General features: G+C 34.0%; 2 protein-coding genes across 3 annotated transcripts; one reads left to right on the top strand and one right to left on the bottom strand.

Moving 5' to 3' along the window:
- Positions 1 to 336: 336 nt before the first annotated feature.
- Positions 337 to 4,320, top strand: LOC112506755 (glucose-1-phosphate adenylyltransferase small subunit, chloroplastic/amyloplastic). Its single transcript, XM_025111008.1, has 8 exons — positions 337 to 658; positions 1,154 to 1,450; positions 1,829 to 2,278; positions 2,538 to 2,641; positions 2,764 to 2,875; positions 3,028 to 3,126; positions 3,852 to 3,971; positions 4,060 to 4,320. Exons 1-8 carry the CDS (start codon positions 401 to 403, stop codon positions 4,174 to 4,176), a joined length of 1,557 nt encoding a protein of 518 aa, XP_024966776.1. The 5' UTR covers positions 337 to 400; the 3' UTR covers positions 4,177 to 4,320.
- Positions 4,321 to 5,986: 1,666 nt separating this feature from the next.
- LOC112505679 lies at positions 5,987 to 9,643 on the bottom strand. Of its 2 annotated transcripts, XM_025109584.1 has the most exons (5): positions 9,529 to 9,643; positions 7,415 to 8,457; positions 7,174 to 7,342; positions 6,996 to 7,047; positions 5,987 to 6,387 (listed from the first exon to the last, which is right to left on the bottom strand). In XM_025109584.1, the coding sequence occupies exons 2-5, from the start codon at positions 8,292 to 8,294 to the stop codon at positions 6,250 to 6,252; spliced, it is 1,239 nt and encodes a 412-aa protein (XP_024965352.1). In that variant the 5' UTR covers positions 8,295 to 8,457; positions 9,529 to 9,643; the 3' UTR covers positions 5,987 to 6,249. The 2 variants fall into 2 exon arrangements, with proteins under 2 accessions (XP_024965352.1, XP_024965351.1); XM_025109583.1 differs by having other exon boundaries at positions 7,174 to 8,457.
- Positions 9,644 to 14,804: the final 5,161 nt, after the last annotated feature.

The raw sequence follows: 14,804 nt of genomic DNA on the forward strand, positions 1-14,804 counted from the left end.
ATGTTTATACTGTATTTGATTATGTTTATTTGCAGCTAGTTACACGAATTCAGATATGAAGCTTTAATAAGTTATAATTACGCATAATCTACTTGCAATCTTGAGTTTTAAGTAATATGCATTAATAAATAATACTTTACGTATAAAAAATGATTTTTAAGAGTTTTTGTCAAATGCTTTATAATATAGTGTAGATTAGAAGTAAATTACAGAATTTATTTAAAAAAATGACAATAACGTAATTTCCAATAAAAGGTAGGGGCAAAATGGAGAATCGAATGTTCTTGGATTGATACAAGGGAGTAGTTTTGCAGATCTATCGTACTCAACCCCACACTTCACGAGTTCAGTCTTTGTCAAGCTCACAAACCCACTTTCACTTTCACCTTTCTGGTCATCAATGGCCACCGTCGGAGCCTTCAACCCACCTCATTTCTTCTCTTCATCCTCCTCCGGCGCCGCCATTGTTGCTGACCGGAGATACCTCCATGCTCCCTCCTTATCCTTCTCCTCCTCTCACCTCTCCGGCGACAAGATATTTTCGGCATCGTCTGTCAGACGACGATGCTCTCGAGGTCGAGCTTCGGTGATTGTTTCTCCCAAAGCTGTTTCCGACTCTAAGAATTCGCAGACATGTCTTGATCCTGACGCTAGTCAAGTATGACTTATGATCCTTCATTTTCTCTCCGCCTTTTTTTCAGTATGATCGTTATATGTGCTTGCATCTTGTATTCGGTAGACGCTGATCATTTCACGCAATTTTCCCAGATTTTCAACTAAAGGTCTGTTTAGATCTAGTAGAGTACATATATGTTGTTAATGGAAGTAGAGATTATCTGTATCTTCTTCATAGTCGGGTACTGTAAAGCTTATAGAAAGCAGTGTGTGTAGAAGTCACTTGAAATCCACTACCATTACAGGTTCAGAGCACTTATGATAATCTATGTCCGGTTAAAACAAGAACAGATGCAATCACACTACAAATTCGGGATCTTTTCTTCCTGTAATTTCCTTTAGATAAATGGCTTAAAGTTCTTATCCAGGAGCAAATCTTTCTTGTTGATCGCATTACAAATAATGGGATCACAATGAGGTGTCATTTCATGTAAGATATGTAGTTAAGAGTTTTGTTACTTGTCTGGTATCTGTGCAGAGTGTCTTGGGGATAATACTTGGAGGTGGAGCTGGCACACGTCTTTACCCTTTAACAAAGAAGAGGGCAAAGCCTGCTGTTCCCTTGGGAGCAAACTACAGGCTTATTGATATCCCTGTTAGCAACTGCTTGAACAGCAACGTATCGAAGATTTATGTTCTTACACAGTTCAACTCCGCATCGCTCAATCGCCACCTTTCGCGTGCTTATGCGAGTAACATGGGTGGTTACAAGAATGAAGGGTTTGTTGAAGTCCTTGCTGCTCAACAGAGTCCAGAGAATCCAAACTGGTTCCAGGTAATTAGGAATCCAAGCAATGTGCACTGTGGTTATGTTTAACTAGCTGATAAGTTAGCCGTTAACTATAAGCTAGCTGTTAGCTGCAAAACCAATTGTTGGCTAATAAGTTAGCTGATAGCAGATAAACTAGATGATATCATGATAATGTAAAATGATTTAAAAAGCATGGGGTTTTGGTCATTTATGTAAAATATAAGGGGCACAATTGGAACAAATGAAAAAAGCCCATGTAGCTTATGGCTTACCATGGTTGCATCAGCTACCGTCTTTTGAGCTCATGAAGTCATGAGGCAGATGCTCACAATGATGGAGTTAAAGCTTCTTCTGATGCTTCACCATTCCTATCTTATATACCTTCTAATCTCCTGGTTGCAGGGTACTGCTGATGCAGTAAGACAGTATCTGTGGCTGTTTGAAGAGCATAATGTTCTAGAGTTCCTAATCCTTGCCGGAGATCATTTATACCGTATGGATTATGAAAGATTTATTCAAGCTCACAGAGAAACCGATGCTGATATTACTGTAGCAGCTCTGCCAATGGATGAAAAACGTGCCACTGCATTTGGTCTAATGAAGATCGATGAAGAAGGGCGTATAATTGAATTCGCAGAGAAACCAAAAGGAGAGCAACTGAAAGCTATGAAGGTTGATACCACCATTTTAGGCCTTGACGAAGAAAGAGCTAAAGAGATGCCTTATATTGCTAGTATGGGTATATATGTCATCAGCAAAGACGTAATGTTGAATTTGCTGCGCGATAAGTTCCCTGCAGCAAATGATTTTGGAAGTGAAGTAATTCCTGGAGCAACTTCTATCGGGCTAAGAGTATGCTTCATTTCCTTACTTTTTTAAATTAGCCTCTATTCAACCACAAGGGCGGTGCCTGATTGATTTGAGCTTGGCTCCAAAGGCCAAAAGTACCTGGAGGTTCCAGGTTCAAATCCAAGGAGGAATAAAAATCCCCTTATGGCCACGGAGTTTGAGCAGTAATGCATTTGAATACTCTTTTTAGTAACAAATCTTAATATAGATATTGCCAACTATCCAAAATCTATATGTGACAACTAATTTTCCATCTATGTAGGTACAAGCTTACCTTTATGATGGCTACTGGGAAGATATTGGTACTATTGAGGCTTTCTACAATGCCAATCTGGGAATCACGAAAAAGCCGGTACCTGATTTTAGGTGATTCCATTTTAAACAGTGTTTATGTCTGTTGACGTTCTATGAACCTGGTTACACAGTGGTTAAGTTATCTTTCTGTAGTACTAAAAGGTTTGTGTGGTGGTCTTGTATGCTTGATGCAGCTTCTATGATCGTTCATCGCCCATTTACACCCAACCTCGATACTTGCCTCCTTCCAAGATGCTTGATGCTGATGTCACGGATAGTGTTATCGGTGAAGGGTGTATGATTAAGGTTAGAAAATAGGAACAATCCATGATCTGCTACTAAAGTAGTACAACATGCTAGCACATGATCAATGGCATATTTTCATGTGGTAAAAAAGTCGTAGAATGAAGTTCATATGATGATAAATTGGTATCTTTATTTGAATCTTGGTTGTGCAGAACTGCAAAATCCATCATTCTGTTGTTGGGCTTCGATCTTGCATAGCTGAAGGTGCGGTCATTGAAGATTCATTGCTGATGGGAGCAGATTATTATGAGGTAATATGCCATACAGTTGTGTATATATATATATATATATATATATATAGGGTTGGGTTCACGTGAGACCAATGGTTTTTTATAAGACCCGTAAAACCAATTTATGTTCATTGATCAACTTTATAAGCTAATGATCTAATGGTCTAAAGTTGCACGGTGGCAATTTTGTAATTATTGAGAAGTCTCGTGGCGTTTATGAATATTCAGATCTGACGATTGTAGATCTAATCCAAGGGTTGAGAATTGGTCTTACGGGTCTCGCAAAAAATCATTGGTCTCATATGATCCCAAGTCTATCTATATATGTGTGTGTGTATATATATATATATGTATGTATGTATATAGGGTTGGTTCCCTGTGAAAAATGCCATTTTTCACGAGAAAGGGGAGAACTGTAACATTAACATAAGATCGTGTAATCTTCAAATAATATATGCGAATGTACCCTTACATTGTGTGAACGCTTGTGGTGGTAACCACCTTCACATAAACTAGGGAAAGTACACATTCAGGTATGAACGTAATCTTCACGCAATATAAGGATACCTTCCCCATTTTTTTTTTCGACATGATCCCAAGTGTGTGTGTGTGTGTGAATAGGAACCTTCCTTATCTTTATGAAGTTTCTTTTAGAAAGAGACTTAAAAGGGTTCGATATATCCTAACATGGTATTAGAGTCAGGCGTCTGATTTTAAAAATCACAATTATTACTTTTGTGATCCAGACGGATGCTGACAGGGAGCTTCTTGCTGCGAAAGGTAGTGTTCCAATTGGTATTGGAAAGAATACTCATATTAAAAGAGCCATCATCGACAAGAACGCACGTATAGGGAACGATGTGAAGGTAACTTCTAGTAACGTGTTTCATTTCTTGATATTATTATCGAACGTAAAGGCTTTTAGTTGTTTAATGTGTTACGTTGTGATGTCAGATTATAAACAGCGATAACGTTCAAGAAGCAGCAAGGGAAACAGATGGGTACTTCATAAAGAGCGGAATCGTGACCGTAATCAAAGACGTGTTGATTCCTTCTGGCACGATAATATGATATAGTTGATACGGGAATCTTGTAAGGTGCATTTTGACATAATGTTGTTAAAGTTGTAACAGTGGATTATGGTAGTAGAATGTGAAATGTAAAGGTACCATTTTATTATTCTATAACAATAAAATTTCCCTCTTCTTTACTTGCATTTAATCAGGCATTTTAAGCAGGGCCGGTCCTAAGATTTTTGATGCCCTGTGCGAAAATAATAAAAAAATGCCCTTAAGCTTATTTTTTTTAGTAAATCAAACAACGAAACATGCGATTGTTTAAAGAGTTTAGAACCTATTTAAGCTAAGTATCTCATCCTCATGTTGATTTTTATTAATTATAATAAAGAAAATACAATGGGAGGGATATAAAAACCAAAACCCCGAATACAATATATAAAAGGATAAATCCTAGATTAAGATCATGCTTCCTTTTTTTTCCAGTTTTCCCTTTTCCAAATTGAAATTAGCAAAATAGAAACTTTATTTCAATACGTGGGACTTAAAACACAAGGAAAACTATAATTAGTTTTTAACTAAAATAATAAATTACATTCAAATTACTGTTATAGTAAGCAAAAAGTAAACTATAAGGTTACAGGTCTAATGACTAAAGGCTAAGGGTCTATCTGTTAGCAGCTTAACAAATTTAATGGAACTAACAACTTATTCGCTCAACTATGCATGACTGTTTCGTAGTGGCTTAATGATATAGAAAATGACTTATCCAGTAAGTTCGTAGGGGGAGCTTTATATAGAAAACCAAGTTTTTTTTTTTCTTCCAAACATGTCCCTTCCAACTAAAAAAACGCTCATTGCATCTGCGAAAAAACTCTCCTAAACAAAAACTTTTTCAACTTATACAAACAGATTAATTCATACAGACAACTTTATACAACAAAAACTCTTCCAACTTTTCAACTTTTTCCAACGATGTACATTCAATATTAATCACTACTAGGCCTTGGGTCTGTTTTATAGTTAAAATCCAGTTGTCCAATTCTCAAATTATTAAACTCAAAACTAGTAATAAATGATAATTTGATGCCCCTTTAGGCTTTGATGCCCTATGTGACCACACGGCCTGCCCGTGACCAGGGTTAGCCCTGATTTTAAGAGATATATATATATATATATATATATATATATATATATATATGAACCGGTACCATAGGTACTTTGACAGTGAAAGAGGCGAAAAAACCCTTTATTTAAACATTTTTAACTAAAAAATGAGCCAAGCGGGGCAGCTACCGAAATACAGTACATAAATTTGTATCCTTTGATGAGTAGTATTTCATCATATTTGGAATGAAATTAAATTTCATATAAAACAAATTACAAAAATAATTAAATTACCTTTTATTAATTGATTATTACACAACACATGTTTTAACATATTTTAAAATTTTATTACAAACAAATCCTATAAAAATTTCGCGAAATACCATCCATCTCCACTGGATTTCAAGATCCTATATTTGTGGGATTTTATTGATATCAAATTCTAGGAATTCTTCAAATCAAACATGTGATTGGAACGTAATTCAATTCCAAATCTCATCCAAACTTGCAAACCAAACAAGACCTTAGTGAAAAAGACGGTTAAGGAGTTGGCAGATATGTTACCAAAGTGCTAAGATAGTTTGGAGTTGTATGGTTTCTTTTGCTATGTGTATATTCCTAATAGTAACCAAACCAAACCAAACCAAACCTAAAAAACACAATATATCCCATCACGAGGTGGGGTCTGACTCTGAGTTGAGATATATGCAGACCCGACTTCTGCCTCAAAGAACAGAGCAAATTGTGTATATTTCTAGTAGTGTTATTGAGAAATTCATCAACAGTTAACCGAGATAAATAAGTGTCAAGAACAAAAACTGAATAGTTCATAAACTTAATGTATAGAGGATGGGATCAAAAAAATATTACACTAGTTGCTGTTGATATAGTTTGCTTGCTTGCTTCCTTGAACCCGAAATTTCCACAAAGATGAAGCTCAAAACAAAAATGTGAGTTGTAGTTAATCATCTTCGCGGTAACTAAACTAAACTAACCTAAAAGTTGTGGCTTCTGTTCGGTTCTATTTCGCCATATTCCTCCATTTATCCTTTAGGTCAGAAGGATTGCGAGATGCATCAAATACATGACGCCCAAACTCCAATATTTTCTTCCAAGGGAGGTTTTTGCGTGTTAATAGTGAGAATTTTTGAACTCCTTCCTGCAGGATTTACAACATCAATTCAGGAACACAAAGATAACTAGTTAAGCAATAAGCAAAAAAATCATCATTTCTTCTAAACAAGATTCTATAAGATATATGATTTCACTTCCTTCTTTTTAGTAACATCCCCAACCAACCGTACCAGATATTTTTCGCTTTAAAGTTGTATGTCCATGTGTGGACAATTTGCGCATACTATCCGGTACGGATGACTGGTGTGCCAACGAAGACAATGGGCTCCTTGCAGGGGGGGGGGGGGGGTGGATTGTGAGATCCCACATAGGTTGGGAGGGGAACAAATGTTGCCTTATAAGAGACCGGATAACTCCTCTAATAGAAGCATTTTAAAATCGTGAGTCCAGGTGTGGATAAAGCGAACAATATCTGGTATGGTTGGACAGGGGGATTATTGCTATAGATAAATGTTTCCATAGTCCCATTAACAATCTAATCACAGTCCTCTTTGGCCTGGTTTGCGTCTTTACAGTGAAAACTATCATGTGTTATCTTTCCCGATTGTCTTTGAAAACGATGACAACAATACAATGAAAGGTGAATCATATGCATGCCTAAAACTCATATTAAAAGGTTATGGAACAGCAAACCTTAAGCATCTCTTCTTCTTCTTCACTCCATTGTGCTCTATGTCTCATACTCCTAAAGACAAACCAAATATTAAAAGAATTAATACATAACAGAGTCAATGTGAAATTGTGAATAAATATAATAAACATACTTCACTTCAGTATAAACATCACAAGAGAAAACAAATTCATTTCGAACCTGTCGATTACTAACTGCTGCTTAGAAGAATCTTTAAGCACTCCTCGATTGCTGACGTTAATGCTTTCTGTATGACTCATCACACCAGTCTTGGCTTCTAAAGATCCCTTTGTCGCACCATTTGGATGATCTAACAAATGGGTTGGTCCATGTCTTGAACGACTACGATCTTTCAAGAAAATGTTACTGTCTGAGTAATCATTATTGATCTTGCTATTAGATTTTGAGTGCAAGTGCATACCATTTGGTAAGGATAGCAATGTTTCTGCTGCCTGTTCTATCATGCATTCTTCTTTTCTACTGTCTCCATTCTTGTTGAATGCTGCAAAAGGCTTTCGTTTTTGGTGAGCAATTTCCTTCTTTGTGGATGATGAAATGCATGCATCTTTTGGCTCTGCTGCTTCTTCTATGGAAGTAGTATGCTGTTGATTGTCAACAACTCCATCAAATTTGCGCTTAGCATTTCTGGTTCGATTGTCAACTTTGATCCTTTTGCTAACACCTGACTTAAATTGGTCAGCTCTCATCCTATCTTGTTTACGTGAAATACAATCAAGATCACATGCATCGATAAGATTCGAGTTTGGTTTGTAAACAACCATCACCCTACAAGAATTAACATTATTAATCCCAGGAACCTCTCCATGCCTGTTAGAAAACTCATCAGTTTGTTCGGATACGAAGGTGTCATGAGTTTCTTCACACGGTAAAGGGGTTTTAGAGTTCTGATGTTTCTCTAAATTGATACGTTGATTTTGAACATCATCACAAACCAGTTTGTTCCCATCCACCGAGCAAACTTTGTCTTCTGATAAGATCTGTTTATCTTTATTAGCCAACCCAACTATTGGCTCTTGGTGATTGCCATCTCTCATTTGTTCCTCTAAGAAAGTTGACAAAGCTTTCTTTGCCAACATAGCCTTCTCCCTTAGTTGACAAGCTTCTGCTGTGAGTTGTCTGTAAACACAGTAAGGACAGTGAAAGTTGCCAGCGTCATCCACATAAGCTTCGCAACCCATGCAATCTTTATGGACAGATATAGGGCAGCCATCACCATTACAGACCAAGAGCTTGCCTCCTCTACAACATAATACACATTCTTGCTTTTCTGTCCAATCCATAATAACAATATACCTTTTTGCCCCGACAATTTGATGACCCAAGCTACAAACTTTCGACCAACGAACAAATGTATAGAACTTGTTTATAAACTATGCCAATGAATTCTGTGAGCCACTTCCTTTAGCTTCTTCTATCATTATTTGCAGTAAACAACCATTAAAGCTGGCAAACATGCGTAAGAATGTTTAGAAGAAACCACAGAGCATATATGAGAGTACCAACACTAATCTATCATAACCCATACGTCTGCAGGTTCGGGGTTGGAATACCATATTCAGTGCATTCCAAAAGTTGCAAGTTAAAAGGGAATGATGATTTTCTAACTTTGTGCAACTTTTAGAACTAGTTAGAGATCCTTAATGATTGATATGTAAGCACATGGTCACTCTCTGTAATTTGATTCATCAACTCAGTTTTACAGCAACATGAACCCCATGCCTATTCAAGGTATGAATCACAATCTACCTTTGTTGTGAATACAAATGAGTGAATGACTATAGCCATTTATACACACATAAGAATAAAGAAGTAGGCATGGTCCTAATTCAATTTCTAGTTTCCTCTTAGATACCAAAATTAGTTAGTTGCCGAGCCATTTCTTATTTTGGTGCTGTCATCAATCAATGGCTATGAAATCCTAGGTTGTTTTATTCACAGCCCAAAAAATTAAAATATAAGTGAATCATGAAATCCAAGGTTGCTTAATTACTTTAGTCTTGTATAGTTAAAAACAAATTAAAAGATGCTGGTGTTAAGTACCAAAAAGAACCCATATCTATTTAGCATCCAAAAGGTATCAGGCTTTGTTCCAAAATCCAAAAGTTAACCTCCTTTCATGAAACAAACGTAAAGCATTTAGCAATGTAGTTGTCTGTCCTTTATAAAATTTTCAAATTCTATGAATTTGAAGTTGAAAACAACTGAAAGTAAAACCCAGCCCCAATTTGAAACCGTTCCGATGGTCAATTCGCTTATACACGATGCGGACAGTATACCCTAAACCTAATTCTAAAGAGGCGGAGTTATAATTGAAAGAAGAGGAAATGTAAATTCGTCAAACTAATGAGATTATAACTTCATAGCCACTAACATAAACTCAGAATGAGAAGTTGCCAGATCAAATCAAATAAACCGTATTCGTAAGAACAGCCGGAATTAACAAAGCACACTACACGAATCGATAAGAACAAATTTTGATGTACAGTAAACTGATAAAGAATTTGAAGTAGTTACCAGATAGGGTTCTAATCAATTCTGAATCGTGATGAACTTCGAAGAGGGATGGGAGAAGGGAAAAGAGGCCAAATCGCAGATTTTACGTTCTTGCCCATTTGAACCCTCGTTTCCCAAAATCGCGGTTCTTTTGCATGTTTCCTTTTCCTTGTAATATTTTGCTAAATTTTAAAATTGTGCCCCAAAATTTGTGCTGCATTTCTACTTGTGCACATTTTCTAAAATAGTATTAAATAAGGTTATTTTAGGTTGTCTTCGGTCGGCATGACAATGGGACGGGAATGAGACGGGTTTTGTAATCCCCGACTTCGGTCCCGGTTTTTAGTAACAGCCCCTGACCCTGGGCCCGGTCCCTAATGGGTATGGGGATTAACATCCCGTCTCCGATCAAACCCCATGAAAAATAACCATTAGTTTGAGTCTACCGGGGATCCCTGGCCCCAGACCCGGTTTGAGTCTACCAGGGATTCCTTGCCCTGGTCTTGGGACCCGTTTTAGCGGGAATCCCCATCCCTGTTCTGGTCGGATAAGCCAGGGTTTCCCATTGAGTCGGGACAAATCACCATCCTTAGTCTTTGGTAAAGTAGCTAATATATAGGCTTATTTGTATTTGTTACATTTTTATAAGCTAGCTAGTGAAATAATTATATTTAACAAAATTATTGATAAGTTAATTGAAAATTGTAAAGTGATAAAAAAGAACATGTTAAAAATTAATTAATTTTAACAATTCATAATATTATTTAAAACAAATCACTAATAATATAGTTAATTAATACAAACTAGATGATAAAAAAGTTAAATAATGTAACATTTAATTAATAAATTTCGTTTTGGTTTATTATATGTGTGTGTATTTATTTATTTATTAATTTTTTTAGATTTATATAACTAAATATGAATTTTAAGAAAAGATCTACAACAATAAATGATGATTTTAGATAATCATTACATATACTATGAATAAAAACAAAGTTGATCGGCCTTAAATATTTTGATTTATTAAAAAGTTATCAAAACAATAATAATTAAATTAAATATTTTATTATTAAAATATTATTAAAGATTTATCATCTATGAAAAAAATAATATAACTTTTAACTTCTATGTAATTTATAAAACATTTTTAAAGTCGTTATATTTAATTTTTGATAACTAAATATGTTGAACAATAATAAAAATAACATAAAAGAAATTTCAAATTATTAATATGAATGAATAACTGCAATTAATACTAATTGATAATTTATAATTTATATTACTTTTTGTTGATAATAATAAATACCATACTATAAAATACGGTTTAAAATAAAGTGTTGAGATCAGTCAAACTCGACTATATGTTGTTTAGTCTGACCGATTTAGATTTATATCATAATACAGGTCTCGACATAATTTACTAAAACTCATAATTAGTCCAATTCATCTAAACCGCTAATTGACCGCATTTTTATGGTTTGGTTTAACCGATCTCAACACTTCATCTCAAACCAAATCGGTATGTAAAAATCTCAAACTGTAAATTTGCATTTTGTAATAAAATGCTTAAACCGTTCATACTAGACCGCAAACACCCTTAGTTTTCAAGAACCTTTCAATCTTCCATTCATATTACTTATAAAACGGGCAAAATAAAAATATTACAAAATTTTAAAGATCTTGTATGTTTTATTGATTCATACTTGTGTTTTAGGGAAAAATCTAAAGAAATCTTATGGACTTTCATATTTTGAGTGATTAAGTTATTGAACAATTTTATTTGAGCAAATAAATCTTTGGACTTTATGAAACCTATTAAGTAGACCCTTACGTTCTATAAAACTAGTTAATGTGATAAAATAATAGAAAATCAAAAATTTTACAACATAAAATTTTAAATGTTTTAGAATATAATATAAACTGTTGGTGTCATACAATATGAGATTCATACAAAATTGATTCTTCGAATGTACCTTCCTTGAAGTTTCCGAACAACAATTACAAATCCAATTATTTATTTATTTGTTATTTTTATAGATTATTGACTTCGTGCCTTCCACGGAAGAAAAGATGTTGTCAGAAATTTGGATTATTAAAGAATCCAAATTAGGTTTATTTTATTGGTATAAGTTTTAATATATAAATATATAATTATATCATTATAAATAGTATGATATAAAGACCCGAACGATGAAGAAAATCAATGTTATTAATCAATTTCCATGGGTATAGAATTGGTTATTGTTTTCTCAGTGTTGGGGGTGTGCGTCATCGGTCTTTTGGGTGCAATTATTGTTGCTAGAGCCTGCTATGACAACAAACAAGACCAAAGCATTGAGAAAGATCACAAGCCTCATGAAGACGAGATACCAAAAGATGAAACCAATCAAGATAAGCAAGATACGGAGGAGGTATTTGTTGATTGTTGGAGGCGTAGGCGTCGAAACGGTGGTGGTGGTGGTGGTGGTGGAGGTTGTGGTGATGGTGGTGGTGGTGGAGGAGGAGGTTGTGGTGGTGGTGGTGGTGGTGGAGGTTGTTAATCGTTAAATGGCTTATGAAATATTATATATATATAGGGAAGGGTTCAAACGAGAACCCCTGTGATTTACGAGAACGCAAGAACAACCCAATAACCTCATATTGTGATAAAAAATAAAATTAAAAGATTTTTTAAATTAAAATGAAAATTTAAAAAGATTTAAAAAAAATTAAAATTAAAAGGGTAATAATGGAACATCAAATCTTTTAAACACGATCATTATTATCATTAGTCTTATCAAATCTTTTAAACGGTTACGAAATAGATTAGGATTGTACTAGGTGTGATAATCATGTGATATGGGTGTGATAATCATGTGATAGGGGTGTGATAATCACCATTATACATCATTTGTGTTATCGTTTTGGTTGATAAGTTAAAATTTTGGTGTAATCATGTGATAGGGGTGTGATACTTATGTGATAGGGGTGTGATAATCACCGTTATACATCACTTGGGTTAACGTTTTGGTTGATAAGTTAAAATTTTGGTGTCATCATGTGATTTGGGTGTGATAATCATGTGATAAGGGTGTGATAATCACTGTTATACATCACTTGGGTTATCGTTTTGATTGATAAGTTAAGATTTTGGTGTAATCATAAAATATGAGTGTGATAATCATATGATATGAGTGTGATACTTATGTGATAGAGGTGTGATATGAAGAAAAGATGTTAAGCCATGGAGATTATCATGAACGAAGGAGAAGAAGATAACTACCAAGAGAAAAACGTGAAACGTGAAAAGATAATTATGGTTAATTAAAATAAAATAAAAATTATAAAATTTACTTAATTACATTATTGTCCTTATTAAATTATTTATATATAATAAAAGTTAATTTATTAATTAAAAAAGTTTGAGGTTATTGGGTTGTTCTCACGTTCTCGTAAATCACATGGGTTCTCGTTTGAACCTCCACCTATATATATATATATATATATATATATATATACACACACTTTCGTTATTGTGTAAAGTTAGATCATCTACGGAAAAATAAAAAGATCTTGTAAATATTATGTAATTAAATAAACAACTGATATTGTATTAATAATTAATTAAGTGGTGGTTTTATTGGAAGTTTAAAAGGGGCTTGTGGTGGCAGTTAATTCTATAAGTGGTTTAAAAAATATGTGTATTTTATCAGTAATTTATTTCTCGTTTAACAGTTCTTACCAAATAAGAGACTAATATTTGGTAAGAAGAATGCTATTTAAAAAAATTTATTTTGCTTTTTAATGATAAAATATGACTCTTGTTCCATCGTCACCAACACCGTCGTTTCATGTAGCAACCTAAATTTCAAACAGAAATGAAAATACAACATCTCAACATCAAGTGAAGGCCTAAATACGTCACTTGTTAAAGTAGTAAAGTCCATGTGTTGACGGTTTATATATAATGATCTACACGGTAATGTATGAAAGTTGAGATATGGTCTTAATATATTATTTTATTACTATAAATAAATAAATACGATTTAGGGAGTGTATTTTACTTTTTATCATAAAATTATACATATGTGTTAAATGAGCTTGACTAGTTGACTTAATAGAGTTTTTTTAACAGAGTTAGTTTCAGTGACAAAAAACAAAATGAAATGAAAACCACAATAAAATTAACTTTTAAAGACTAAAAATGAAAATAGTTGTAAGTGAGAAACCATATGATCGAAAATCATAGTTTACTCTTTTTAATATTATCAATCAAGGCGAATGATCGTGTGAGAATAAAAGTTAAGGTAAGAAGCGTAAAAAGATCTACACCCTTGATTACCTTTGATGTCAAACCCATCCATGAATCACACTTGATACAAGGATTGGTCCGGTGTATCTCAATAAATCTCATCTCGATACATCTCATCCTAATATATATCCAAGTGTGAAGATCATTCTCATATTAACTCTCTTTTCACCGGATCCCAACTCTATCAATCAAATGTTCACTTTTTCAAATATAATTCAAAATGTCTAATGATTGTTTCTTCAAGGTTCTTTTTACTTTTCTATTTTAACCCTCTTGATTTGGAAGAGGGTAAAGACAAAATAAAATGATAAAGCATATAATTAATTTTTTGAATAATAATAATAATAATAATAAAACGATAATAATAATAATAACAACCTATTACACAACCCAATTTTAAAATAATAGTAGCAATTAAAATAATATGATAATATTAATTGACAAAGATAAAATAATATAAAATATTTTTGTATTTAATAAATTATTAGAACTTGTAAATACATTGAGGAAAAAAAAAGAACCCATTCAATTTTGGTAACAAAAAGGGATAGACACACATTTTCCTATGATGTCAACTAGGGATGGACTCAATATTTTTCATACGGTTACACCTTCTAAAACGATATATATGATTGCACCTTTTACGAATCTAATTTTTTTAGCTCACAACAGGAAGACAATACAGTGGTACGTGCCACTGTAGCCACCACACTGGGTGCGTCCCTGATGTCAACATGGAACATACTTTTGATGTAGGAACTCATTGAGCATAAGAACTCAAATTTCACTTATAAATACTACAAAATTTAGTTTTTTATTTTGTGTAGGAAATGCGGATGATTAATACAATACAAATATAGTACATGGTAAACCATTTTTTTCGTTTCTACCCACAACATCCGTCACAACCACCACCTCCATCACCTCCACCACCTCCTATGCAACAACCATCACCACCACCACCACCACCATTTGAGCCTTCATAAACACCATCACTTAAAGCTTG

This window comes from Cynara cardunculus (assembly GCF_001531365.2).
Source record: "Cynara cardunculus var. scolymus isolate 2C chromosome LG 2, CcrdV1, whole genome shotgun sequence".
In the NCBI taxonomy this organism is placed as follows: domain Eukaryota; kingdom Viridiplantae; phylum Streptophyta; class Magnoliopsida; order Asterales; family Asteraceae; genus Cynara; species Cynara cardunculus.